At 42.5% G+C, this 27908-nt stretch overlaps 2 protein-coding genes across 2 annotated transcripts; one reads left to right on the top strand and one right to left on the bottom strand.

Annotated features, from left to right (window-relative positions):
- Positions 1-1706: 1706 nt before the first annotated feature.
- Positions 1707-24138, bottom strand: dnai2b (dynein, axonemal, intermediate chain 2b). Its single transcript, XM_065471374.1, has 13 exons — positions 23992-24138; positions 11811-12066; positions 10594-10755; positions 7409-7530; positions 5513-5655; positions 5321-5434; positions 5098-5237; positions 4908-5030; positions 2841-3064; positions 2421-2556; positions 2195-2341; positions 1894-2115; positions 1707-1815 (listed from the first exon to the last, which is right to left on the bottom strand). Exons 2-13 carry the CDS (start codon positions 11991-11993, stop codon positions 1753-1755), a joined length of 1779 nt encoding a protein of 592 aa, XP_065327446.1. The 5' UTR covers positions 11994-12066; positions 23992-24138; the 3' UTR covers positions 1707-1752.
- Positions 14505-22575, top strand: LOC135933278 (gastrula zinc finger protein XlCGF57.1-like). The gene is made up of 3 exons (XM_065471367.1): positions 14505-14962; positions 15900-15968; positions 18628-22575. Exons 1-3 carry the CDS (start codon positions 14677-14679, stop codon positions 20094-20096), a joined length of 1824 nt encoding a protein of 607 aa, XP_065327439.1. The 5' UTR covers positions 14505-14676; the 3' UTR covers positions 20097-22575.
- Positions 24139-27908: the final 3770 nt, after the last annotated feature.

Genomic DNA, 27908 nt, shown 5'->3' with positions numbered 1-27908 from the left:
CAGTACCTCACATGATCCATTATCAACATTACAGGTTATATTCCAAATAGTCAACAACAAAGAAAAATACTGAAAATAAACCAATATAATACGAAAACATGTTACTACACAAGATGTTGGCATATTATTAAAATAAGCCAAATTAATATCCGAAAAACAGTGGCTGAAAGGTGTGGTGCTAGGGCGACCGTGGTTCAGGAGCTTGGGATCCTCATCTGTAACCGGAAGGTTACAGATGAGGATCCCAAGCTATGAAGCCAGCTCTTTTTATTGATCTATAAAAAGCTTTTGACTTTTGATTCCAATCTTTTCTTTAAGTCACACATTGACCATGTATTAAAGAAACTGAGGCTGAAGTTCGTGCTCTTTTTCAGAAACAGATCATGTTTCTCTTTTACCGTTGCTGCCACTTTTTTTTTTTTGCCTCTCCTGGATTACGGTGACATAATTAAATGAATGCCTCTGCTCACTCTCTTCATCTGTTGGAGTCTGTCTATCAAGGGGCATCAAGATTTATAACTGGCTCTAATCACCACTGTACTTTATATTCTCTGGCTGGTCCTCACTGGCCTTACGCATGATGGTTCATTGGTATCACTTCATCTATAAATCCATTTCTGGCTTACTGCCCTATTATTTATCAGAGCACATGTCACCTCGTTCCCAAGTTATCACAGTCACAAGACTGTCAGAAAACTTGACCTTGAGGTCGTGGTCATTGAGATTTGAACTTGTCCAAGAGGACACCATACCATACGATACCATACACCTACGGTATCAATTTGAAGCTCCTACGCCACTTGGTTCTGTGTCAGATAGGCGATCTGCCCAGGGTTAACCCTGCCTTGCCCTGTGATAGCTGGTCCAGGAAAAGCAGAAGAGAACTGATGGATGGATGGGTGGAGGGATGGAAACCACTTCAGTCTCAGGTTATCGTATTCACAAACATGGTGACCTTGCCGGCCAGCCGGCTGCCCTGCAGGATGATAAAAATACCCCATCAGCCTTTTACAGCCCAGGGGTAACAAAAAGTGGACGACAAAATATCATAAACATCATTCAACAAGTTCTGCAGCTTTTAAACTCTCATTTACAGGTTACAGAAATTCTTGTGAAGATTTGATCTGGTTAAAGTATTCAGCTTAATCTGATCCTTGATATTCATTCATTGTTGATAACCCTTTAGTGTTCTCAGCAGCTAAGATCCTTTATGAAACTGCAGCTTGTGTTTAAATTAATGTGGCTTTTACAATGAAACTGCCCATCCAGCAGCTGGTTTATATAGGAACCCAAAGTAAATTCTGGAATAAGAAATGAAGTGCAGTCAGATATAAAAAGACTGAATGTGATAATGATCTGCAGGAAGTTGCGTATAGGATCAGAACTTGTAAACATAACAAGATGATTCTCCACCTGCCAAAGCTGAGACATATCCAAGTCTCAGGGTGTCCACAGCACTGGGTACGAGATGGTTTTCATGACTACATGTGGACTATTCTCACTCTGATAAGCTTCAACAGCACCACTAAGTTAATTATTTAAAATCTGAGACTTCATTTCATGGAAATTTAGACACCCCATGAACACAGAAGACAGGCAAAATATTATCAATACTGGTATAAAACAGTCCAACACACACAAAGTGCTCATTAAACAGATCACCATTTACTGAACTAAATGTAAAATGTGCAGCACAGTGACAGAATCTGCTTGAAAACAGCTGCTAACTTTAAAAAAGAAACGTGTTTTCCTTCATTCTGATGTTCCTCTTTGTTCTTCATCTTTCACATCTTTCTCTTCACAGATATCTTTTTCCTGGAAAACAAATGACCAAAAAGCAGTCAGAATAGAGTTAAAGGAACCAAATGAAAAACTCCTCTTCTTCCTCCTAACCTTCATCACCTCGTCCTTCTTCTCCCTCCTCTTCACCTCTGCCTCCACCAGGCTGTAGAAATCACTTTCAGCTCTGGCAATCAGTTGCTTGGGGTCCTCCTCTCCCTCCTCACGGCCCGCCTCCTCTTCTCTGCTCTGCTCCGAGCGACTCCTCTCCTTTAGACGGACCTCCCTCTGCCGTGCCTCCAGGATCTTCTCGCGCTTAGACTCCCGCTCAAACATCTGCAGAAGTGTTGAGAAACACAGCTGCTCATCACGCAGTCAGAAGACCTCAGGTCAGTTTGTCATTGTGTCTCCTTACAGCAGCCAGCAGACTCTTTTCATTCTTCTGGAGGTTCGACAGCCCAGAGCAGATCTCCAGCAGCGTGGCCTCACCCAGCTGAGAGCCACAGGCCACCAAGCGCCCGTTGTCCTGAACACTGAGGCTGTACAGAGATTTGTCACACACCTGGAGCCCAAAACACACACTAACATCAGAAACAGCAAGAAACGGCAACATCAGCCAGCTGTAGGACAGGTCGGAGCACCTTCAGACTCAGCGTGGGGTCGCTCTGCTTGAACAGGATGTCCCACACATCCAGCACGCCATCCATCTTCACTGTGAAGAAGACAGAGGGTCTGACTGGACTCCAGCAGGCATCTGTCAGGTACGACATCTGATACCTGTGTATCAAAGAGACAAAGAGAAAGATATAGCTGAGTCTGAGCAGAATGACCATCTGGAAGGAAGACCTGGAGGTCATAAGAAAAGATCAAAGAGCAACAATGCATCATGTTGCATTAATGCTTTGTTGCATATTATTTTGTGAAACTTTATGGCATCATTGTGACATCCAAGTGACGAAACATTTCTCCCACTGAAAACTCTACGTCCAGATGAACAGAATCAACTTTTGGGGAAGTTTGTTTTGAATTATTATCAGAGGTTTGCAATCACTGATTCCTACTTGGTCCACATGATGGATGACTCTTTGATGTCCTCAGACCAAATGCGAGCAGTCCAGTCCCCGACAGTGAGGAAGTTTTTGGGGAAGAAGGGGTTTCTCTGCAGGGCGTAGATGGGTCCGTGGTGGCTGTCGTATGTACAGACAATCTTCTCAGCTGGGGTCTTCGCCTTCCTGTTACAGGAGATGACCAGGCCCTGCTCCGTCCCCACCATGAACTTAGTTGGCTGCAGAGACACCAATGACAGAGACTGAAACACCTAAAACTGGTGAAGCCATGATCCTGGGAGGCTCACTTTAGGGCAAAACATTGTGAGACAACAATGAGCCTCTAGGAACATGCTATACACTGTCTTAAAGAAGCAGCTCTCGCAACTTCACAGACAACTCTTTATTGCTCTGGGCAACTATTTGGGCATTATTGAAATGAACTTTTATTTAAATGGTCACCAGGACATAAAACCTGCATGTTTGAAGTCACCAGGCAAATGTGGTTTTAAAAATTCTGAAAAGTTTGCCTACTATTCTTCTTCCAGCTGCACCCTTTAGGGGTCTCCACGGCAGGTCACCTGCCTCCATCTCCTCCTATCCCAGCATCCTTGTCTGTCACACCAACCCTGTGCATGTTCTCAATCACTACATCCATGAACCTCCTCTGAGATCTTTCTATTTTCCTCCTGCCTGGCAGCTCCATCTTCTTCATCCTTTGTCCAGATTTTTCACTGTCATTCCTCTGCACATGTTCAAACCAGCCTATCTGACGCTGAGCTGTCCATCACAGTTCCTCTTTCAGGGGCTTATCATCTACTTTCTCAAAATAATTATTTAAAGAGGTTTTAGTATTGGGAGTTACACTTCCACCACCATGTTTCCTGCAACAGAAATGCCACGTAGATTTCCTGGAGTGTCTCTGTGCCATAATGTATCCAACACTATACAGCAGGTTGGTTAAAATCTGTTCTGCTTAAATGTTTCTTAAAATGTTGTGAATTAGCTCCATAGAAATAAAGCTGAATTGAACTGAGCTAATAAAAGTATGACAGCACAGTGCTACAAAACATTTTCCTACAGTAGCAGATTCTACTAAAGATTTCTTAACTGAGCAATTAAAAAGAATGATTTGGAATATCTCTGAGTCTGAGTTGAAGAAAAATTAAACCATGTTGGCCCACAATCTTCAAGGAAAGTGCCTTAAGGCAACCGTTGTTGTGATTTGGCTCTATATAATTGAAACTGAATTGCAAGTTTATCTATATTGGCAGTTCATGACTGAACAAAGAAAATCCTGAAAGAAACCCGTCTACTGCAGACCTGTAGATTTGGTCTGTAGTAGATTAGGTACCAATCCTCACATGCTTAGTTTCCAAACAAACAGAGACAGCAGATGAACATAACACACCACACTGAAGCTCCACACAGCATCATGTAGGATATCAAAGCTGTGGTTTGTTCTACAGAGTGATGCTGCTGAACCCAAGCTGTTTCTACTGCCTGTTCTTCTGTACTCTGGGATTTTGTCCAGAATAAGAAAGTGAAACTGACTATACAAAAGGAGTGAGTGTTCAGGTAAACTTGATCCACCTCACTGCTGTAAACTGTCTGCTGTACAGCCATTCTGGCTTCAGCTGTTTTTACTCACAACTTTAGTCTGCTTCGAAGTTCAACTTTGAATCAGTAACTATCTACAGAGTGAACACATCCCACTGTCCAACCCTGAATGGATGCAACTATCTATGTATCAGAACATTTTCTATAATCAGCGAACAGATCTTTCTCTTTGTTTAAATGATAATAGGATTCCTCACATCATTTTAAATGTTATCATGGTGCAGGAAGTGGAGTGATCCGGACTGGATGTATCTAGGATCACCCTACATATAGCTCCATCACTGAAACCAGACTACCAGAATGAAGATATCCAGCGTGAAAGGCAGCAGGCAGCAGTGGGGATACTCACAAGTCCACTGTTGGAGCTTACCAAACAGAACCAAACGCATTCAGTAAGAATGATGAAGTTGAAGCCACATTAGTAGAGAACTGTTAAATACTTAAAACGGAAACAGCTCTCACCATGGTGGGCTCAAACTCCAGAGATATAGCCCCTAAAGCTTGGTCCAGGTTCCCCTCCCGGCTTGGGTCCAGGACTAGACGCTCTGTGGGCTCAGCTAGCTTGCGGACATCCCACCACAAAACCTGACAGACAGATAAAGGGTTATTTTAAAGGGTTTCAAAGGGTTTGCCAAACCATCTATCAGTCTACCTGTCCATCGGTGGAGGCAGAGAAGGCATCGGTTCCAGTCTTGGACTGCAGCCATATGATCTTGTACACTGGGTCTCTGTGGCTGTGCTCCAAAGAAGAAAACTCCACTGGCTGATTCCCTTTCCGGGTATCCCAGAACGCTAAACAAAACACACGTATAGGTAAATAAACCTGGTAACAGAGAGAAGCTCACCTCTCTGACTATGTGTAGACCTGAACCCACCAATCTGTCCGTTATAGCTTCCCCCCACCAGAGTGTGGGAGTCTTTGGGGTTGTAGTCCAGACAGACAAGTGGAGATGCTGGCTTCAGCATCATCTCTGGTCTGTTCGGGTTTTCTGAAACAGAAAACATTGTGCAGTGAACATATTGATCCTGATGTGGTGTTAAGTCAATCTGTGGCCTCTCTGACCCACCAATGTCCCAGATGTAGGAGTCTAGGCTTATGTCTTTGGATGATTTCTGGAACTCAAGGCATGAGTAGGCGACCGCCAGCTTCCTGCCCCCATCAGGTTGCCAGGACAGGCTGGTGACAGTACGTTTGATCTCATTAGGATCTCTGAGGACACAGAAAGTACAACAATTACCAATCGGACTGCTGATTGGCCAAGGATCGGACAAGGTGTGTGTGGGTTATAGGCCTAGCATGACATGCTGTGATTTTGACCCAGTGCATGTTTTTGATCTCTCTCCTGCCTTTGTGTGCAGCTGTTTGTCCTCTGCATTTAGGCTGCGACAGCAGAGCTCCAGTGTTAGCGTCCCTTTGCAGTGTGGTGGCTGTATATGTTTTGATGATTTACTCATGCTCTGTGGAGAGGAGTGTATTTGCTTTCATTTAACATTTTTGACATTTGTTTAGCAATCATCTTCTAGGTTTTGTCTTTTTTCTCTTTTAGTTAAGATTCACTTTGTTTTCAGCTACTTCCCCAGATACCCCGGACACTGCAAGATGGCACATCAGGAGGGATTTTATGTACCTTATGTCAACCCAGTGATTTATAACTGAGGACATAATAAGAGAAGTAGCAAAGTTAATGACAGTCATAATTTTTATGAAAATCATAAAATTATGACATCTGATCACTCAGTAATAATCAATTATGATATGCCCAAAAATCTGATCATGAAAATATGGCGATGGAAAAGGCTGATGAATAGGATGTTTGAGATAGAAATTAAAGTTACAGAATAATATTTCATAATGGTGGGCTGTTGTCATTTTAAACAAAAAGGTTTAGCTTTTGACAAAACAGGGCCACCTATGTAGACAACAGTTTTTTGGGGGGCTGTGTGTGTGTGTGTGTGTGTGTGTGTGTGTGTGTGTGTGTGTGTGTGTATATAAATGTGTTATATCACAATAAAAAGGGTATTTTTGGAACAATAGAGAGCTCTGAGGAAGGGGGGAGCTGGAGGCTGCATGCTCCGCTGAAAGCATTGTTTTATTTGTGTTTGGAAAATCAGAATCAAAGTCAGACTTACACACGCTCCACCACAACACGAGGTGATTGTATCGGATCAAGGACCCCCAAGAGAGTCAGGTGTGTCTTCACACATCAGCCAGTGTGGGCAAAGATTAAATTCTCTCTGATTCACGGTGCCAACCCCGAGCTGGGGCTCTTCCCTGCTCCACCAATAAAGCCATTTAAAATAGAGGTGGCCCAACCCTTTACCAATGACTTTGATTATGATTTTCCTTTTTTGAATTAAACAAACACAAATAAATCAGAATCAGAGAGACTTTATTTATCCCCAAGGCGCAATTAACATACAACAGAGCAGCATGACGTTGAAGATAAGGACAGGGCATACACAGGAAATAAGAATGAGATAATAAATACACAGAATATATAGTATATACACAGTTTTAAAAATAAAACAAAAATAGTAGGGAATGCAGCCTCCAGCCCACCCCCATCCTGACAGCTGTTGTTACAAAAGCACTAGTTTATTCACCTTTCTATTATGGTTTAATACACACACACACACACACACACACACACACACACACACACACACACACACACACACACACACACACACACACACACACACACACACACACACACACACACACACACTTAAGAATTACTATTCCATCATTTTAATTTCTATTTCAAACATCCTATTCACCAGCCTATTCCATCACCATATTTTCATGAGTTTTGGGCATATGATTATTGATTGTTACTGAGTTATGAAATATTATAATTTTATGATTTTCATAAATAAAATATGACTGTCATTAATTTTTACTACTTCTCTTATTGGAATCAGTCACTAGAGTGAAAATGTAACCCTTGTGTCAGCCATACCTGAAGACATTGACGGTCTTGGCTGATGGTGGCTCCTGAATTTCCTCCACCACCTCCTCATCCTCGAAACACTCCTGATAGATGTCCACAGCATTGTTCTGTCTGATGCAGTGCTCCATGACCTGGACAACATGATACCATTAGAATGAGATCATAGAATGAGCCAGAAACACTCACTGATCGGTTTATTGGTTTGTCGCTATCATCATACACAGACATTCAACTAATCAAATCTCAAATGTCATAGTTTGTTATGTACTCTTCTGCTGTGCAAGGCAAAATCCAGGGGTGAGGCTGTGGGTTCAGGGGGCAGTTCTGGGGAAGACTGGCCAGCATGGCTGGCAGTCATTTTCTAATCATGCCTCACCTACTTCAGTAGCAAGCTGGGACCAGGAAAAGAGAGCTGCGAACCTCCTTGTACTGCAACAATTTGTGAAGGGGCTCCCGGCAGGAACAGCGGAGTGGGTCCACTGATATCGGTGCGTGGGCCTCAAACTTTCTATAACACTGGCCAAAGACCAGTGGAAATTACACAAAGGGGCAAAATATATACACTAAAGGCTGCGAATGGCTTCTGCGTAACGCACACCTTGATTTTGGTAACAGATTGGTGCATGATGTCTGTGCTGCGCTCAGTGGTGACACGAGGTCACTGACCATTGGAAGGAGGAAACAACTGGGCCTTTACTGATTTTGCCGGTTCCTGTAATTTGCTCCATAGAAGAATTTTCACCAGAGAAGTCCCATGACGATACTCTACGCTCAGATTTTGACCAAGTGATAAAAATTAATGGTGCCGTCCTGACAAAGAACTAACATTTTATTTTGTGATTATCAGGGAGAGATTATACCAACTGAATTGTAAGGCTTGCACAGAGCAAGCACACTCCCAGTTGATGGTGCCAAAAAGCTGGTGGGAAATTATTTTCCAGGTGGCTCATTACTAGACTTGTAGTCAAGACCGCCTAAACCAAGACCAAGACAATACCAAGACCAGAGGGTATCGAGACCAAGACAAGACCAAGACCAAGACAGACCGAGTCAAGACCAAGACAAAGTCGAGACGAGACCAAGACCGAGACAAAAAAAGTCTTTAAACTGCAGCCAGATGCTGCTTCGTTTACGGGTGTCAGGCATATTTATGTTTTTGCGATGCACTCGCACAGCCCTCCTCACCACTGTCTACTGTCTCACTCACTTACTGAGAGGACAGACGCACGCTCCACTTGACTGTCGCGTCTCTCACCCTCTCTGTTTTTCACATAATGATATTATCCTATATCCTCGCATGCGATTGGCCACAATATGGAGGGATTGGAGCATAGCTGAGTCACTGTGTGAGAGCTGAGCAGCTAAAGGAAATTAAGTGAGAAGCCGGCTCTTGCTCAATGGGAGTAGACTCTTCTGATTCACTACAAAGCACTCTCTAAGCACAGCTCTTAGAGCTGATGCTTTTGCACATGACACATTATCGAACGTTACGTTGTGTGTCATGGATACTGTTGACTCCAAATCTCCCGACCACTATGTCGATCTGAGATAGCAAGACCGAGACAGCGAGACCAAGACAAGACCGAGGGATCCAAGACCAAGACAAGACCAAGACTAAAGTCCATTGAGACCAAGACAAGACCAAGACCACGTAAAAGTGGTCTCGAGACCAAGACCGGTCTCAAGACATCCAACTCTACTCATTACAAACCAATGGCTGGTTACATGGGATATGAAAAAAACTTCCTGCCCGGAATATCTGCTGGTAAACCAGCCAGCCATTCTGAGAGCATCTTTTCACCTTACTATGAATGAAGGTTTCATTTGAGCACATTGGCATGGACCCCGTCAGACCATTTCAGTAGAGTTCATGTGGGTATTGCTTTGTATTAGTTCTGGTGGATTATGCAATGCAATATCCCAAAGCACTGACCATTTCTGCAAGAGTGTGGCGCAAGCGCTGTTTCAGACTCTCATCTCCTGAGACACCATCCCGAAAGACATACAAGGGCACTTTGTCCATGTCTCGCACAATAAAAAAAAACTGTACGAATTAGTAAACGAAAAACACTTATTTTAAAGTTTAATCACAAGGATGAAAGCAATTGGGATCCCAGGTTAGACCATCTGTTGTTCAGATTGTACAGACTGCCCCAGGGCTCCACAGGATTTTCTCCCTTTGAGTTGCTGTTTGGCAGGAAGTCCCAGGAAGTGTTGGACCTAACTAAGGAAAACTGGGAAGAAGGTCCATGCCCAGGAAAAAATTAAATTCAATATGTTCTAGACCCAGGGACAGTTCTAGGGGTAGGGCCACAGAGGCACTGGCCCAAGCTCAAATTTGATTGGCCCCCTGAAGTGCCCCTTTCCTGTCACTAATCTGTCCTTTGGACAAAAACGACAATCACATTACAGGTGGATGTAAATGCAAGTCCAAACACCAGTGGTGCTCATAAGCAAGCCAAATAGGAATTTCCAGCAATGTTTAGAAGGAGAAGAAAATTTGAACAATCCCGTGGGAAAAGCTTTTCAACCGATAACTGATTCGAGTGTATGTTGAGGAGTTTGTTGGTAAGCGCAGATCAGTCCGTGCATGATTTCTTTGCTCTGCCTAACAAAAAGTCTGTGCCTATGCGAATATATCGCCTATCATCAGTTACTGGACTGACAATTGTCAGTTGGAAAATTTCTACATATCGCCCAACCTGTGTAACTGAACAGGAAAAAGTTAAAGGCAGGACAACAAGTCTCATTGATTAAAAATTAAATTACATTATTAGGCATTATTACATTATTAAAAAATAAAAATTGTTAAACAAAAATTAATAAACAACAAACAATAAAGTGTTTTAAACACAACAATAACTTAATTTTATACAATTATTTAATTTGAGTTTAGCTTTAGAGTTTAAAGTTTTTTCATCGAAATGCATTTACCACTTGAGTAATAATTCCAACAAAAGGTTTCTACTTTTATCTGTTTGTTACTGTGGGCTACACAACATCCATAAACAACATGCATCCATTCAATATTGATCCAGCCAACCAACATGCATTAACCTAAACATCCATAAAGCCAGCAACTGGCCCGCCAACATTCATTTACCCAACCAACATGCATCAACCCAAACATCCATCCAACCAACGTGCATAATAGTAAGACTGCGGTAGACTGCTGTGATTCATTTGAAACTTACGCTGCCCAGCTGCAGAACACTGTTGATGTAGCTCTCGTCCTTTTCCACCTTCTTTCTGAAACGGATCGTTTGTTCCATCTCAGCAGGGTTGATGTCTTTGGGCCACCCCCCCTCCATGTGGTTTATTCCACAGCTTCCAGTCTCAAAGCGCTCTGTGTTCACCTGAAAACAACAAGTAACACCTGAGCTTCACACAGACAGGCAATTCACATAGTGTACTGTTGCCCAGTAGGTAAAGCAGGTCACTAATCAGAAGATTGGTTGTTCAATCCCAGGCTACTCCAGGCTGCATCTCTTGGGCAAGATACTTAACCCTGAATTGCTTTCTGATGCATTCATTGCATGTGAACATCTTTAGATGTTAGATAAAAAAAGGTGCTTTTATGAATCGGTGAATGAGACATATTGTGTATATAAGAACCAGTCCATTTACTGTGTATATAATTTCAACCCATCTGGCAATCCAGTTCAAGATGTGTGTAGGTGATCAGTTATTGCAGACTCACACTCGTAACACTCATTTTAGTTATTCTCAAGACTGGTTGGAGCACTCTAACTGTTCCATAATAGCCCAATACTAACAAGATAACTCTAGACTATTCACATTTCTCTGTGTAAAGAAGGGTAATCTGACAGTGTCCACAGTTAATAAATATTTCTAAAACTCATCAACAGCCTGAGGTGTTTTCAGAAAAATAGATCATCTCCATTTTTACAAGCTACAAAGAAACACTGCAGTAGAAAATGAGAGAAAACCATCAGCATCGTGCTCACAGTCTATGATGTGGCAGGAAATTAATTCTCCCAAGGGACCACATAACAAACTGGGACTGGGAAGTTCTGGCAGATCACGGTCACTTATTGTGGTCTTGTACCTCTATTCAAACTTCTTGGAATGAAGTAATAAGTGACTTTTTTAAAGTTCTGTTTCCTGCTGCTTCTTGTGCTCTGGTAAAAAAAACCATAGGCCCACCTCAGTGCATGCTCGTTGCTTATAGAAAACAACCCTACAGTTCGTCCTGGCTGTCTTACAAAGACAAACAACAAAAACAAAACAAAAGATTAAGCAACATCTTAACAAATAGCTCCAACCCCCCCCCACACACACACGCACGAAATCAAACGCACACTTGAGACAGTAGGTAAAAATGAGCTAAAGCTGGTTTCCACGCGTGTGGCTGCAGGTCATGTGTCGCTGGGATGAGGGTGAGGCTCACCTGGTGCTCTGACGTCTCCCAACATGCCTGCACCGCCTGGTCCCGGGGGCTCTTCTGGATGAAGCTGAGGGTCAGGCTCGGGTCCGGGGGGAGATCCAGCAGCAGCTCAGCAGGCCGATCCGAAAACAGACACTGACGGCCGAACTCGCTGCGGAGCTTCGAGTAAACATGAACGATCTCCATACTGCCGCTAAAACACCGAGAACTCACCGAAGAGCCAGCTCCAATCGTCCGTTTCAGTAACCTCAACTTGGGTCTGTAAACCGGAAACAAACTCGGTTCAGTTTGTTGTTTCCTAGCAACGCTGTGAAAAAGACAGCATCCTAGCAACAAGGACAGAGGTGGGAAATATACAGTATACAGAAGTGCAAATATTTCGTTACTGTACTTAAGTAGAATTTTAAAAAATATCTGTAATTTAATTGAGTATTGAGTATTTTTTTCTGAATACTTTTTACTTTTACTCCATATATTTTTAAGCAAATATCTGTACTTTCTGCTCTTTACATTTTCAATAAAGCCTCGTTTGGTCTAACGCAGGGGTGTCCAACTCCAGGCCTCAAGGGCCAGTATCCTGCAGGTTTTAGATATCACCCTGGGTTAACACACCTGAATCAAATGATTAGTTCATTACCAGGCCTCTGGAGAACTTCAAGACATGTTGAGGAGGTAATTTAGCCAGTAATTCAGCTGTGTTGGATACAGGACATGTCTAAAACCTGCACGAAACCGGCCCTTGAGGCCTGGAGTTGGACACCCCTGGTCTAATGCATTTTGGAGGAGTTATTAATTCATGTCACTGTGAGCCTCCAAACATCAAACGGATTTGAGCCTAAAAAGTAACACATGAAAGCCAATCCTCTTTGTTTATTCATCACCAGGGGGTGCTGCATAAAGAGAGGCGACTTCTGCCAAAGTCAGGGGTTAAAGTGTTTTTTGTTGTTGTTCGTTTGTTTTGTTTTTGCTACAACACTGGAAGGGAACTGTGGGTTACCATAAGTTGCAGTTGCACTACTTCAGCATCTAGCTAGTCCTACAAAGGAGTAGCGAGCATAAAGGGCATCCTGGTTAGCAAACAAATGTAGAGAAATGCCATGAAAAGTGGAAGCAACTCAGAGACTACTTTGTTCGAGCCAAGGAAAAGGCAAATTCCAACCAAACAGATGATCCTGGCACAGCCCGGAGAATGATGCCACTGCTGGGAGTCATAGTCGTGGTTAGATGGCTTTGTAAAGTACAGGCAGACAGAGTAAAGCTAGTCAGTGATGGTAAGAAACATGACAATTGCCTGTTTGTGGCTCAGCAGAAAATAACACAAATTTCATTGAATGCTGGGGAAACTGACATTTTATTTATCTTTCTGAGTGTGGAGTTGGGCTGTTCTTCTTCAGGCCCAAAGGAGCTACACATATCTTACTTTGCATGTGTGTCCTGGCCAAATCTAAACCTGAAGGTAAAAACTGCCAGAGTTCCAGGATACAACATAGCTTTATTGCTGAAAATCAATTGTAAGTTACAACAGAAATAAACACGCTATTCAGTAACAACCCCTCACCCCATCTGGTTGCAGCAGATAGCTGCCCCTCCCTGAGCCTCGCTGAGTCTCCATCCTAACCGGTATCTATCCACAGAGCACCAAACTCCTCCTATAGCTGGTGGACCCACAGAAGGGCAGCTGATGTACTGGTTTCAGACCTGAGCTGCCTTCAGTCATTATTATTCATTAACTTAAAAACCATGATCCATTAGCTAAAGTTTATAAATGAAGTTTCTCTTTGAAAAACAAACAAAAATATACTAGAAACAAAGAGTTGAGGGTGACATGACATTCTGTGGAGGGTCTTATGTTCAGCCCAGTGTGTGTGTTTTTTTTTGTTTGTTTTTTAACTCTAAAGCTGGTATCATGTTGCAGTATTCCATTAGTGTTTTGCTTGAATTTTCTATTGTGTATAAGAACATTTTAATCCATTGTTCTGGTGGGTTTACTGAGAGTCTCTAACAGCGGAGAAATGTAAGTAGTTCTACTCAACTGCAGTACATCAGTCCGAAGTTCAAATACTTTGAACTTGTTCTTCACAAGGCTGTAGGGAGGAGGCAGCCCCACAGAGACAGAGCTGGAGTCTGACGAGAGGAGGAAATGGCTGATTGAACAAAGGCCAAAAGACTTACAGGAGAACACAGAAAATGAAAAAAAAAAAGAGCAAAGAAAACTAAAAATAGTTTGTAGTTTATAGACTCTCTCCAAAAAGTCTACTGTCATCTTCACAGGCTTCAGTGGGTTCAGCTCCAGGTTCTGACTGCATCACCTCCTGTCTGCATGTGTACTTGTCATTGTTCTGGATCAGGAGTTTAACAGATGGTTCTCCTGAGGTGTGGTCATCAGAGTAGCGGAAGAAGTGCAGTGGGGAGAGAACACACCCCTGGGGCAGGCCAGTGCTGATGGTCTGTGTGTGGCATTGTGATGCTCCTCAGCCTCAGCAGCTGCTGCCTGTCAGTCAGGAAGCTGGTGATCCACTGACAGATGAAGGGGCACCTGTCAGTGGATCACCAGAATGACCTTGCTGAGATTCGGAGTAAACCATGGTTTGTTATCACTGAATGTGAAACCTTTTTCTCAGGGCTTTCTGATCTGTTCCAGCTTCAGCTGCTGACTCACATGCCGTTAACTTCTGGCTAAAAATGTCCCTCACAACCAGAAAGTAGCAAGGAGCCTCCGGAACTCTCCTCTGACTCCGACAGCCTCCGCTTCAGCAGGGGCGCTGTTCGCTCTCTCCGCACCGCGCTCCTCGACGCGGAACTCGCAGCGTGTTTACATTCCCGCTGGCTCTCTTTGTCCCGGAGGCTCCCGGCAGGGAGAAGCCGCAGAATGTGCACCGTGCAGCTGCTGCGGGTGTCGGTCCACGAGCGGATCAGCGCCGTCGCCGAAGACTTCTTGCTACGGCTGGAGAAGGGAGAAGAAGCAGCCGAGCTCCCGACGATGAGAGCGCTGCTGACCGAGCGGCTGACGGCGGCCGCGGAGGAGATCGTCGCTCTGTTGGAGGAGACCGTGGCGGAGTACCAGGACAGAGTAGAGCGCTCGGAGCGGGAGATCTGCCGTCAGAGGAGGCTGCTCGATGCCGTGCTCAAGCCCGAAGTCCGGCTCCAAGCGGCAGGTCAGTGTCGCGCAAAACGCAAGCAGGACCCAAGCAGAACACAAACAGGACCCTCGGTATGGGCTAACCAGCTGGTTATTGTCACCGATTAATGAGTTACTGGCTCCACGGAGACACAGCTGATCGTTCTCTTTTTCCAGTCAGCAGAAATCTGAAATATTTGATCTTCGAATTAATAAGCTTTTGCAGTCTCATCGGTCATAAAGGTTCAGTGTAAGCGCCACCGCAGAAATACTATTTCAGTCTGTTGGGGGTGATGCTTTTACTCACGCTGCTTTCCAGCACGTGTAACACACACTCTCCATTTGAGGGTCATCAGCTGTTCCCTCCACTTTTCAGTCCACTTTAAACGCTTTTTTGGTTCCGAAGAGACGGCGCTGTTTCTGGAGCATGTTCATGCTTCTTCCGCTTTGTGTAACAGAGCTGATAGCACGGTGAGCTGTGTTCACAGGCTGTGGTCCTCATTTACCAACAGTGCACACGCACAAATCTATGTGGAAATCGTGAGCGTGACAATGACGATTGAGCGATATTTACATACTTGGATTTTTTCAATGCTGCTTCGATGCTGCTGCGTCACTTTTAAAAAGGTCCAACAGCTTTGCTGTGAGCAGAGCAGCTTTGAGCTGCGTGGGGAGTTTGAAATTCTTTAAAAAGGGCCCACCTTAAAGAACAGGAGGTCTCCATCAGGTTAAAACATGTGTTCATGTCTTTGCTTTTCATGGAAGAACATTCTATAGATTATTTTAAGCTTTTCTATGTTTTAATGGTCACTCATGAGTCAGTCACCTTATAGATGGGATTTAAAATGTGTTTGTTTTGCTGGTGGGACAGATTTTAGGATTTGCATGTACATATTGTTATATTATTATCCAGTGTATGTGTTGTTGTGTGTTGTTTCTCCACTGGTTTAACTCCGAGGTTCTTCTACACACAGGAAATACCACCATTGTGCAAACAGCCAGTCAGAGGACAGCTGAGATTAAAGTGACTGAGCAGTGTGCAGGTATGTGCATTAGAGTATTTCAGAATCATCACCATGACAATATTAATCTTAAAAATATACATTAAATTGTTCACTGCTCTGCGGGTATGATGTATGTTTGCTTGTACTCACTACAGCCTGTACATACTTATAGTTATAGCATATTCATAACATACCTTCATACCGTGTACATTATAATATACCATAATAGACCCATTTCTGTAATATACTTACATATCTATATTATTGCTAATATATATTTGTAATATATCTATATCATGGCTAAAGCACTTCTGGATGGATGCAAACTGTATTTGGTTGCCTTGTACCTGTGACATGTGCAATGACAATAAATGGTAAATGGCGCTTTACTAGTCCCTAAGGACCCCAAAGCGCTTTACACAACCAGTCATCCACCCATTCACACACACATTCACACACATAAAGAATTCTATTCTATTCTATTCTATTGATGCTCCAAGCAGCCTGGAAATCTCAGCAGGTTAAGTCAGAAATTAAAGATGCTTCCGCGTCAGGGTAACACAAACCACACAGCCTGATTCTGTGTTCACATTTTCCAAATAAAGGAATCGGATCGCATATGCTCAGACCAAAGCTGGTGATTCTAGGGGCTCTGGGGTGAAAATGGTCCATATGTTAATGTAAATTGCATTGATCTGCACCAAGCAGATGAGGAGGGTGGGAAGAGCACAGAAAATCCCGTTTATTTTTTTCAAACACTTGGCATTTCGGCATTATCATCCCTGTTGGATTGGACAAACTGAGTAACACCTGGAAATAAAGGTGCTTCGATCTGCATTACATCTGAAAGCATTCATCCAGCTGATGTCAGGATTTATCCTAAATAAAATCAGAGTAAAGGAATTAAAATTCCATTTTTAAAAGGAGTTGAAAACCTTGTAAATGTAACTAAAACAGAATATGAAGAAATAACCTTTGGGGTCAGACTTACTGTAGTTACTGTAATACCGGTTTCCACCACAGGATGGAGCATTGAGTCAGTCTAACTTTCATCTAACAAGCTCACTCATTCAGTACATGTTTTGATTTTCGAAAGCGGCCTCTGAGGAAATGGATCAAAACATATCTCAAAACACAGACAGAAACACACAATTACAATGCTGTAATGAGGGGTTGGTGATATATCGAATATACTCAATGTATCGCAAGTTTTTCCACGTATGATGGTTAAAAATGACTTAATCGTAATCATCGGGTATAAATTGCCATGGAAATATTAGAGTGTCTGCATGTAACTCACTAAGTTTTTTTTTGCCTACATGCTGCAAATGCAACATTAATCCCCACTCCTAACTGGAAAACCAGTTGGAAAAAATATGGCGACAGCGGGAGTTTCAGATGAGTGAGGGAATGAGTCGCTGTCATTTGGATTTCACAAGGACGATGCTGAATAAAATGCGGTAATTTGCAAAACATGCCGTAAAAATATTGCCGCAAAAGGTAGCAGTACCACAAATTTATTCTACCAGCTGAAAAGTCATCCACTGCAAAATTAAGAATGTTTTAAACTCCACATGTCAGCGTCTCCCCACACCCTAAAGAAAATGTTAAATAAACCAGCTGCAATTACCTATAAAGGTTCTTGGTCACTCTCTAGACTTTTATTTCTGTAATTTGAGGTCATCACGTTTTTATTTTACAGTTTTTATATGTTATAAGCACAAAAGAGCACCTTTTTCATCTCAATTGTTTTATTGTCTCGTGAATTTATTGCTTGATGTACTTTTTTTGTTTCTATGATCTTTTGCTTGTTAAAGGTCTATTGTTGACCACAGAAAGAGACATAAGGTATGCCCCAATTCATAGGCCACATCCTTCAGAGGCCGCATTTGAAGGCCAATTACCTCACGGCCAGGCGACGAAGGCTGTCATAATTTGAAGGCTGCTCCAAATGCGGCCAACAACTGTGTCCTTCATTTCCCCAGATTTTAAGGATGGGTCGGGTCCTTTTTTCAGTGTTTTATTTGTTTCTGAGTAAATCGGTTTAGCTGAGATTAAAGTTATAGTTTTCACACAGCTGAATAAACGTCAAACAGGAAATGATTAAACAGAAGTGTGAGATGGTCGAGAATTTACTCCAATGTCATGTTATGTATTAGCGAGCAAGGAGCAGACGGCTGAGTTTATTAAACTCCACTGCGACAGCTGGTGACGCAAATCTGAAAGCTAGACCATCCCATTTCACAGCCTCACACTTCTGGCTTTCAAAGGACCTGGCCCACATAGACCGCGAAGGCCAGGTCCTCTAAAGTATGCGGCCTATGAATTGGGACATACCTATACTGTAATGTATAGTCACTTGTGAAAAACCTTTGTGCGTAACTGGTTAAAATAAAATATTTCAATTTATTCAGATTTTTTGTATTAAAGTAAAAAAAAAAGAAAAAAAAAAGAGTTTGTCGATTTGAATGAGAATACCAGTGCAATTTTGGGCACTATATGAAAATAACATTTGTTTTTGGAGGTTATTTAACATATCATGATATATATTGTGTATCGTGATGTAGTCCCCCCAAAAAACGTGATATCAGATTTTCCTCATATTGCCCAGCCCTAGCTGCAATAACTCAGCCATCACTAGGTGCATCTCAGGTGTTCTGATCTGATTGATGCTGACAACTGTTGTTTTCCTCCTCAGATCCTCTGCAGTCAGTGACGCTGTACGACCCAAACGACCCCACAGACCAGAATCCCTCCGATCCAGAGGAGCACGATGGCAGCAACGTTTCCTGTCCATCATCACCTCCTTCGCCCTCGCCATCCTACCACCCACCCCTCTCTGAGAGCAGCGATGGAGACCCGGACAGTGACTGGATTGAACATAGGCGGACTCTCAGGCCTCTGAGGAGAAAGAAGCGTAGCCGTCCGGCGCTCAGCGTCACAAGCAACCGGAGGCGCTCGAGTGTGGCTCAGAGCTTCAGCTGCCACGTGTGTGGCCGGGCACTGCAAGGGAAAGGCTTCCTACTCAAACACGTCCTGCACACCTGTGCCAGCAACCCAGACTGTCGCTGCGGTTACTGTGGGGAGTGCCTGGACTCTGCCGATGGCCTGAAGGCTCACCTGCAGATGCACCAGGACAAAAGCAAAACATGCTCCTTCTGCGGGAAAACCTTCCATTCCATCCTGGCACAGGAAATGCATGTGCGGTTGCACACGGGAGAGAAACCGTACAGCTGCAACTTCTGCGGCAAGAGGTTCAGTCAGAAGGGCAACCTGACGTCACACCTGCGTGTCCACGCAGAAGAGAAAGCCTTCAAATGTAAAGAGTGCAGCCGTGCCTTCTGTCACATGAGCTCTTTGGAGCGCCACATGGAGGAGCACAGCAGCTCAGCAGTGCACACCTGCAGTGTCTGTGGTGAGGAGTTCAGTAAACGGAACAGTCTGCGGCAACACATGGCAACTCATCAGAAGAACGACGGCCTCAGAATTAAGACGAGCCGCACTTCAATACCGTCCTTCCGCTGCAAAGTTTGCGGTGACACCTTTGATAGGAAGACCCTGTTAGTGAAACACGTGGCGACTCACCTGCAAGACACGGACTGCCGCTGTGGACTCTGCGGACACCATTATGAGTCCTCTGACAGCCTTGCTGCCCACCTGCGCTCCCACCGCGAGGCTGGCGGCACCTGCAGCATCTGCGGGAAGTGCTTCCCGGGCCAATCGGCGCTGCAGATGCACCTGAGGATCCACACTGGGGAGAAACCCTACAGCTGCAGCTTCTGTGGGAAGGCTTTCAACCAGAGCGGCAACCTGAAGACACACCTGAAAATCCACACAGGTGAGCGGGCGTTCTCCTGCAGCCTGTGTGGGAAAGGCTTCACCCAAAAACAGACCCTGGACACACATGTCCGCTTCCACAACAAGGAGCGCCGCTTCCTGTGCCAGGTATGCGGGAAGGGCTTCATGCAGGATGTGGACCTTAAGAGACACATGCTGATTCATACCGGGGAGAAACCATACACCTGTAGGGTCTGTGGGAAAAGTTTCCAGGCCAAACGCTCGCTTAATGGGCACCTTAAAGTGCATTTAGCTGGCCAGGAGGACTCGAGGCCAGAGCCGCAGAGGACAGCAGAGGACAGCTTCTACTCAGGATTCACGCAGTTGTAGTACCACAGCACCTCCCCATTATTCCTAATAGCACAGAGCACTACAGGTGACAGGAAGTGTCTGACAAAATGGAATCTCTATAAAGTTGGTCATGTTTTCATAATGGTAGTTGTACCACCTTCACTGACTGTACTCCTTTCGTGTCCATCTGTCTCCCTCTCATTCACACACATGCATTCTGTTTTCCTCTTACTGGCTCCTCTTTTCTCCAGAGCATTCCTCCACCTCTCCATGCTCTCCTCCACTTACTCACTACAGATCACGGCGTCATCTGTAAACATCACAGTCCACAGACCTCATTTCTCAGTCGGTCCTTCACCACAGTAAACAAGAAGGGCTCAGAGCATACCTGATGTAATCCCACGTCCACCTTGAACCGCCCTGTCACTCCTACCACTCAATTCACCACTGTCTCTGTCCTCATACATGTCCTGCACCACCATCACATACTTCTCTGCCACTCCTTACTTACCGCAGTTCCTCTCTGAACAGCTAATCATCTGATCCCTCTGACCCACAAAGACACAGTGAAGCTCCTTTTGACCTTCTTTAAACTTCTCCATCAACACTCTCAAGGCAAACATCACATTCACTCACATGTCATTCTTTCTCATTTTCTTCATTCATCATCTCCTCAATGTACTACTTACATCACATCACACCCTCTTCACTTGTTATTACATTTCAATCCTTGAAACAGCTTGGTCTCTATGTCTAGCCAGTCTCCTTCCTTGGTGTCCAGTCTCACATACAGGTCACAATAAGCTTTTTCTACCATTGCTGTACACTGAGCCTGTGTACTTATGTCTACTTTTTTCAATCATCCCACTTTTTCTTTGCTAACCTCTTTGAATACTCTCCTGTACTTCCTCATTCCTCCACTAAGTCTCCTTCTCCTCTTTCCTCTCACTACTCAGTCCTCTGTTAACTTTACCTGCCACCGAAAGCTTGTTTCACCTCCTCCGTGAACTCTGTACAACATTTATTTTTCTACAACTTCCACCATTTAATCTTTGCCTCTACCTTTGCTCACTTCCACTGCTTTTTTTTTTTCAAACTTTAATTTAATTTAATTTTTTTTCTTTAGAAATACACAGTGCATCTTGCTACTTTATATATGCGCATATATACACACATACTGTACACATACACCCACACCTACATACATATACACACACCTTCAAATACCTACATACATACAAACTTTGCATATTGTTGTATGTTTCTACACAAGTGCCCATTCAGCACAAAATGGAGAAAAGTCCAGTTGAGCACTAAACAAGGTCCAGGAAATAAAGTTAAATGAAAAGAGATTGAGATGGGAAAATCATTTTGTATGACCATATCTTTGAAATTTTTCTTTACAGAGTCTTAGAGAAAAGGTAAATGTTTTCCATTTCAAAAATATCTTTTACCTTTTTAATCGTCGTTTTCTCTCTCCAATAAGATTTAATAGCAGGACGGGTCCAGAATATGTGATAGTGATCAGCCATAGTGTTGCCACATTGTCTCCAGCAGTTACTAGATTCAAGTTTGCTATTCTGAAGTGGTTTATTTTTAGGGTTAATGAAAAATCTAATATTATTCTTCCAGGAATATTCCCTCCAAAGAGGGGAGCTTGACGTGCTGGTGTTTGTCTTACAAATATTTAACCAGACTTCATCTGTAAGTGTGATATCTGCTTCTTTCTCCCATTTGGTCTTAACATATTGGGTGTAGTGCTTCCTGAATGATTGTAAATATGAATACAGTTTAGAGATCAACCTTCTATGTACTTTACCTTTCTAGGTGTTCACAAATATGTCAATAAGGCACCTACTCCCTTACAACTTTATTATTTTTATTAAAGTGGTGTCTCAATTGTCTATAAAAAGCAGTTTTATTTAACCTGCGAGTTTCACTGAGTGGTAAGAATCTGCCCCTATCTGTTTTGGCTGAGATTTTACAGTATGCTGTAATACCCTTCCAAGTCCTTTCTCTAAACACCACATTCCAAATGTGCTAGTGTAAAGTCTGTATCATATCCTACCCAACTTAGTATTCACACTTTCCTTTCTAAATTATTATTTTTTTACCTTCTTTAATCCCTATATTTAAAGCTACTTTAGTGTACACGTGTTTTTCCTGTAGGCTTATATCACCCAATAAAGACTGTAAAGACTGTCTAATTGGTTAAGTTCCAAATCTTTTCATTTTGCTTCGTATCTACTATCACAAAGTCTAACCAAGTGCTGAAGCTGTAATCGTAATTGTCCTCCAGGTTAGGTAAAGACAATTTACCTTGGTTTTTTGGTAACTGTAGAGTCTCAAGTTGTACCCTGGGTTTTTATCTTGCCAAATAAGTTGTGAGATCATTCTTTTCCACTCATTAAGTTGTTTTTGGGGAATTTCAATTGGCAGGGACTGAAAAATAAACAACACACGGGGTAAAATTGTGAAAAAAAAAAAAAAAAAAAAAAGGTCACAATTTCTATTCTGCCATACAGACAAACTGTCAAAGGTGCCCATCTTCCTGAGTTCACTTTTATATTTTGTGTGATAGCGTTATAATTTAAGTTATAAATTTCTGTCAAATCCTTTGTTATGGTGACTCCAAGATATGTCAGTTTGTTAGTATTCCATTTGAAATTATGGATTTTACGTATGTTTTCTTTTGGTACATAGATGTAAGTTAGAGTTTGGGTTTTTTGTATATTTATTTTGCAACCTTAGTATTGGCTAAATTGTTGAAGACGAGTCATCAATTTAGGGAGGCTAGAGTCCGGATTGGACAAGGTCAAAAGTACATCATCTGCATATAAGCATATTTTATACTCCACTCCTCGATTTCCTTGTCTTCTCTAATCTATTGAACCAGGGCTCTATAAAGAGTACAGACAAAGTAAAGCTTAGGGGACACCCCTGAAGACATCCTCTCTCAAGCGTAATAGTCCTAGACAGATTTCCATTCATTTTTATCCGGGCAGTTGGACGACTGTGCAGCAATTTCAAACAACCTATGATCTGTTCTTTGAATTCAAATTGTTTTAGTACTAAGAGATTCAGGATTTTGATTTTTGAGGAGTCCAAGGTAGGGTGTAATTGTACATTTCAGTCTCCACCACATATCAGAACACCTGATGTCTCTGTAGCAACTAAATCAAACATGGTCCTTAATAGTGATTTGCGTTGTCCAGGAGGTCTGTAGATGTTAAGTAGCATCACTACTTTAGAGTCTAGAATTCCTTTTACCAAAATATATAGTCCTTCCTCAGCTGGAAGGAATTTGTTTTAAAATTAGAATTGCAACTCCCCTATTGGGTCCCTTTGTATTTGATAAATAAAATATGTTTTTAAATCTGGGGTGTTTAGGTTTTTGTGCCCTTTTTTGGTAAAGTGGGTGCCAAAGAATTATATGATGATTTTCCTCTTTCATTCCAGCAATAAGTTTACATCTTTTAACTGGGTTTTGTAACGCATTGACATTAAGTGTTAGTAAACTATACTGCTGAAAGGACATGTCTTGTATAAGAAACAGCATTTACATTGTAAGCCTTGGGTGACAAAAAAACACAACACACATCTGACAAAACTTGGAACTTTAACTGAAACAGAATAAATGAGAGAACGGTGGTTTCTACTCAAAATCAGAATTTCCCAAAAACCTTTTGGAGAGGAAAGCTCTTGCATTACGAGGGGCCTCTCCTCGGTAAAGTGAAGTATCTCAAGGTTATGAATAATCAAAGTATTACAAAATAGGTAGTAGTCAAAATAAACAGGAAAACAAGCTCCCAGAACAGTGGCTTATTCTCCAAGTTCTCTAAGGCAGACATTTGTAACTTCCAGTGTAAAATTAAACTGAAATGGTTACACTAAATTATATTTAGTGTTGTTAAACTAAAGGGTCAAGCCTTACCCAGGGAAAGTCAAATCGACAGAGAAACTGACTTTCTCTGGATTCTGTGGATTGGGTCTCTTCTCCTGTGAAGCTCCCAGAACCTTCCTCCTCTTCAGATTCTCTGTGGCCTCCGGTGCGCTGTAATAAGTTACGGTGCCATCGCTGAAGAAGACACGGAGCAAATTTTTTTTTCTTTAAGGACTTTCCTGTTGGCTGTGTAAGCTCTTCTTTTCCATTCATTTTTTCAAGCAGACTGGAGCACCAGTTCTCTTAATTCTGTGTTCTAGAAAGTAAGTTACTATTGACCGAGACTTCTTTGCATTCACAGCTCCGTATCACTTAGGGACAACTCCAATTTAATAAACGTTTCTAAAAAAACTCCCATAGTTTGTCCCTTACAGTGTCTTCAGGAATTCTGTATACACAAATGTTGTAGCTAAATTTTTCCCAATTTGTGTTTTCACCTTCTTTTTTTCCTCCATGAAATCTGTAACAGTCAGTTTAAAGATTAGTTGATTCAAATAAAATGTCAGATATCTTCCATTTGAATCTTCTCAGCTCTGAGCATCGGTGTGTGAACCAGGAAAAGAAGTTAATGAGGATACATGTATTACACTGCTTTATTTCAACTATGAAGATTTTTTTTCTTGTCATAAATCAAGCACTCCTCCTCCTTTAGGTGATGTGTATTTTCCCTCAAGGTGTCACAATTGGTTTTTGCTTCAGCAGCTGGTGGAGAGTCCGCTGACATAAGTGTGAAGGTTGTCTGTTTCTCTGCGTTAGCCTTGCGTCAGCCTGGTTACCTGTTCAGGTGTGCCCTTCTTCTCACCCTGTGGCAGCTGGGATAGGCTCCAGCCCCACAGCCCTGAGTGGGATCAATTCTAGTTATGATTTTTGGTTTAACCTTCAAAATTTAACCATTGTCCTAAACTCACGATAATCTGCTTTAACTTTGGACTGTTGGTCGTCTTAAGCCTGCAGGGTCTCCAAATGATGCTGTCCCTCCTCGACTTTTAAAAGAGGTGTTACCTACAGTTGGTCCTTTGGTTCTTGAGCTGGTAAACCATAGTCTGATGTCAGGTGTTGTCCCTAAAGATTTTAAGCATGCAGTAGTCAAACCCCTAATTAAAAAACCTGATCCTACGGTTCTTGCAAATTACAGGCCTATCTCCAAACTACCTTTTCTTTCCAAAATTCTTGAAAAGATAGTTTACAGCCAAATAATGACCTTCCTGGAAAAGCAAAATGTGTTAGAGGTTTTCCAATCTGGTTTTAAACCCTTTCATAGCACTGAATCAGCCCTTTTAAAAGTTTTTAATGACATATTTTTAGCAACTGATGCTGGAGACTGTGTTGTTCTTGTGCTTTTAGATTTGACAGCTGCGTTTGATACTGTGGATCATGCCATTTTATTCTCTCGTTTGGAGCACTGGGTGGGCATTAGGGGCACAGCACTGGAGTGGTTCAGGTCCTACTTGGCGGGGCGAACTTTTTGCGTCAGTCTCTGTGACTATGTGTCGTCCTCCGCTCCCATCTTGTGTGGTGTCCCACAGGGCTCAGTTCTAGGCCCCCTCCTCTTCTCTTTATATCTGCTTCCTCTTGGTTCTGTACTGAGAAAGCACGGCATTGCTTTCCACTTTTATGCTGATGACTGTCAGATCTATGTCCCTCTAAAGAAAAAAGGCAGATACCTTACACAGCCATTACTTCAGTGTCTCGACGACATTAAGGCTTGGATGTCTGTTAACTTTTTAAAATTCAATGATAAAAAGACAGAGGTGATGGTTTTTGGTAGCCCCACTGAGACCCCCAATGTGTATGTAGATTCCTTGGCCCAGTATGTTAAGCCAACTGTCACAAACCTGGGGGTCAAAGTGGACTGTGATCTGAAGTTTGAAAATCAGATTAAGGCAGTGGTAAAATCTAGCTTCTTTCACCTCAGGCAGCTGGCAAAAATAAAGCCAATTCTTTCACGGCAGCACTTTGAGACAGTGATCCACGCCTTTGTTAGCACTCGGCTGGATTACTATAATGCACTTTATATTGGGGTCAGTGCATCATATATTAGTCATCTACAGAGGGTGCAAAATGCCGCAGCTCGTCTTTTAACTGGCACTCGAAAGTTTGAGCACATTTCCCCTGTTTTAGCTTCACTTCACTGGCTGCCTATTTCTTTTAGGATTCATTTTAAAATTCTTTTATTTGCTTTTAAAGCTTTCCATGGCCTCGCCCCATCTTATCTCTCTGAGCTGCTACAGCCTTATACGCCCACCCGCTCTCTCAGGTCAGCTGATCAGCTGCTCCTGGGCGTAAACTTAGAGGAGATCGTGCTTTTGCTGTAGCAGCTCCAAAACTGTGGAACGAGCTTCCTTTAGAGATTAGACAGGCCAGTTCTTTACCTGTTTTTAAGTCACTCTTGAAAACCCACCTCTTTACCCTGGCCTTTGACACCACGTGAGATGTTGGGTTTTTATTTTTATTTTTATTATTTTTATTTCAGTTGTTTTTAGGTGATTCGATGCTGTTTTATCTTGTTTTTGTTTTAATATAGGGCTGTTTTAGTTTTATGTATTATGTGTTTTATTTATTTATCTTTGCTGTTTTCTGTTATTCTATTGTTTTAATGTATTTTCTGTACAGCACTTTGTTCCTGTGCTGGGTATTTTAAAGTGCTTTATAAATAAAACTGGATTGGATTGGATTTGGAGAGAACTGAGCATTTTAAATTTTGTATGTTTTTATACAACCTTATTTCCAAAAAGTCCTGTAAATGAAATTTAGGGATATGTGAAACACTGAAAGCTGAAAAGATCCATTTATGCGTATGATATTAAAGGTTTCTATTTTTAAAGGTCGACTCATTGTGTGTTAAAAAAATAGAACAGGGAGTATGTAAACAGAGTGCCGTTTCCTTTCAGTTACCTGTGGAGTTGAGCGGAGCACTGAGTGCTGGTGGTAACATTGATTTGTTGTGTCTCTGTTGCATCAGTAAAATCTTTGGAGCACGTTCATGCCTCCAGCAGGTCAGGAGAGTCTGAAGGGAACCCAGTGCTGTCGTCACCGAGCTCTGATCGTAAACTCTAAACACATTTAAGGCTGAACTGATCTCTCTGCACACCTGGGAACCTGTTACCCAAACTAATGAGTCAGACTTGCTGTTATCAAAGAGGTTCGCTTTGAAGTCATTTGAAGAAGGAAAAACATGATGTTGGAAGAACACCACAGGTGACCTGAGTTTGCTCAAACTGATCCACAGTCTTTGTGGCTTCAAGTTTTTTTTAGCTGATTTAAAAAAAACAAACAACAATTTTATATTGGAGTGATGAGTAATCAGAAGGATTTAATAAGTTTCAAGACTTTTATTGTCAAATAAATGTGTGTGAAGAGTCAGTGTACAGTGCTGACCTTTCTTCTGTGGATTGGTTCTGGTTGAGGTTCGCAAAGAGGAGGCCTGGCCTCGGTCAGCAAACTGTTTACAGGCCACTGAGTGGATCAGCTGTGACACTCTCCATGCCACAGGTGCACACACCTGAGCATGTGCAGCTTCTCTCTGTGAGCAGGTGACGCTTGACTCTTCAGTCTGATAAAAAGGAGAGAGAGACTGAAAACCATGCAGCTCAAAGCTGAAACTAAGTGTCACACTGAGTCTGTGTGCATCTGTTTAAACACAGATGCTGTTTCACATCATGCTCTGTGTTGTGTGTGTGTGTGTGTGTGAGAGAGAGACTGAGAGTGAGCTGATGTGTGGTGTGTTAATGTTTCAACCAAGGTGATGGCCTCAGAGTATTTAAAGATGAAATTATTCCAACGATGATAACATGTGACATCCTGATCTCTGTTCTTTAGTGTGGTTTAAATATTGGAGTTTCCAAAATACTAGCTCAGAGTACTTCCTGTCTGTACAGTTGCTTCCTTCACTCAGACGACCTTCATCT

Source organism: Pelmatolapia mariae, linkage group LG22 (assembly GCF_036321145.2).
Source record: "Pelmatolapia mariae isolate MD_Pm_ZW linkage group LG22, Pm_UMD_F_2, whole genome shotgun sequence".
In the NCBI taxonomy this organism is placed as follows: Eukaryota; Metazoa; Chordata; class Actinopteri; order Cichliformes; family Cichlidae; genus Pelmatolapia; species Pelmatolapia mariae.
This window is presented reverse-complemented; position numbering and strand designations above follow the sequence as displayed.

Coding starts and splice junctions, on each gene's coding strand:
- dnai2b (XM_065471374.1), bottom strand. CDS start 11,993: ATGGAGATCGTTCATGTTTACTCGAAGCTCCGCAGCGAGTTCGGCCGT. Junction 5,656..7,408: donor AAGACCGTCAATGTCTTCAG/GTATGGCTGACA, acceptor CTGTGTCCTCAG/AGATCCTAATGAGATCAAAC. Junction 5,435..5,512: donor CTCCTACATCTGGGACATTG/GTGGGTCAGAGA, acceptor TTTCTGTTTCAG/AAAACCCGAACAGACCAGAG.
- LOC135933278 (XM_065471367.1), top strand. CDS start 14,677: ATGTGCACCGTGCAGCTGCTGCGGGTGTCGGTCCACGAGCGGATCAGC. Junction 14,963..15,899: donor AGTCCGGCTCCAAGCGGCAG/GTCAGTGTCGCG, acceptor TTCTACACACAG/GAAATACCACCATTGTGCAA. Junction 15,969..18,627: donor AGTGACTGAGCAGTGTGCAG/GTATGTGCATTA, acceptor TTTCCTCCTCAG/ATCCTCTGCAGTCAGTGACG.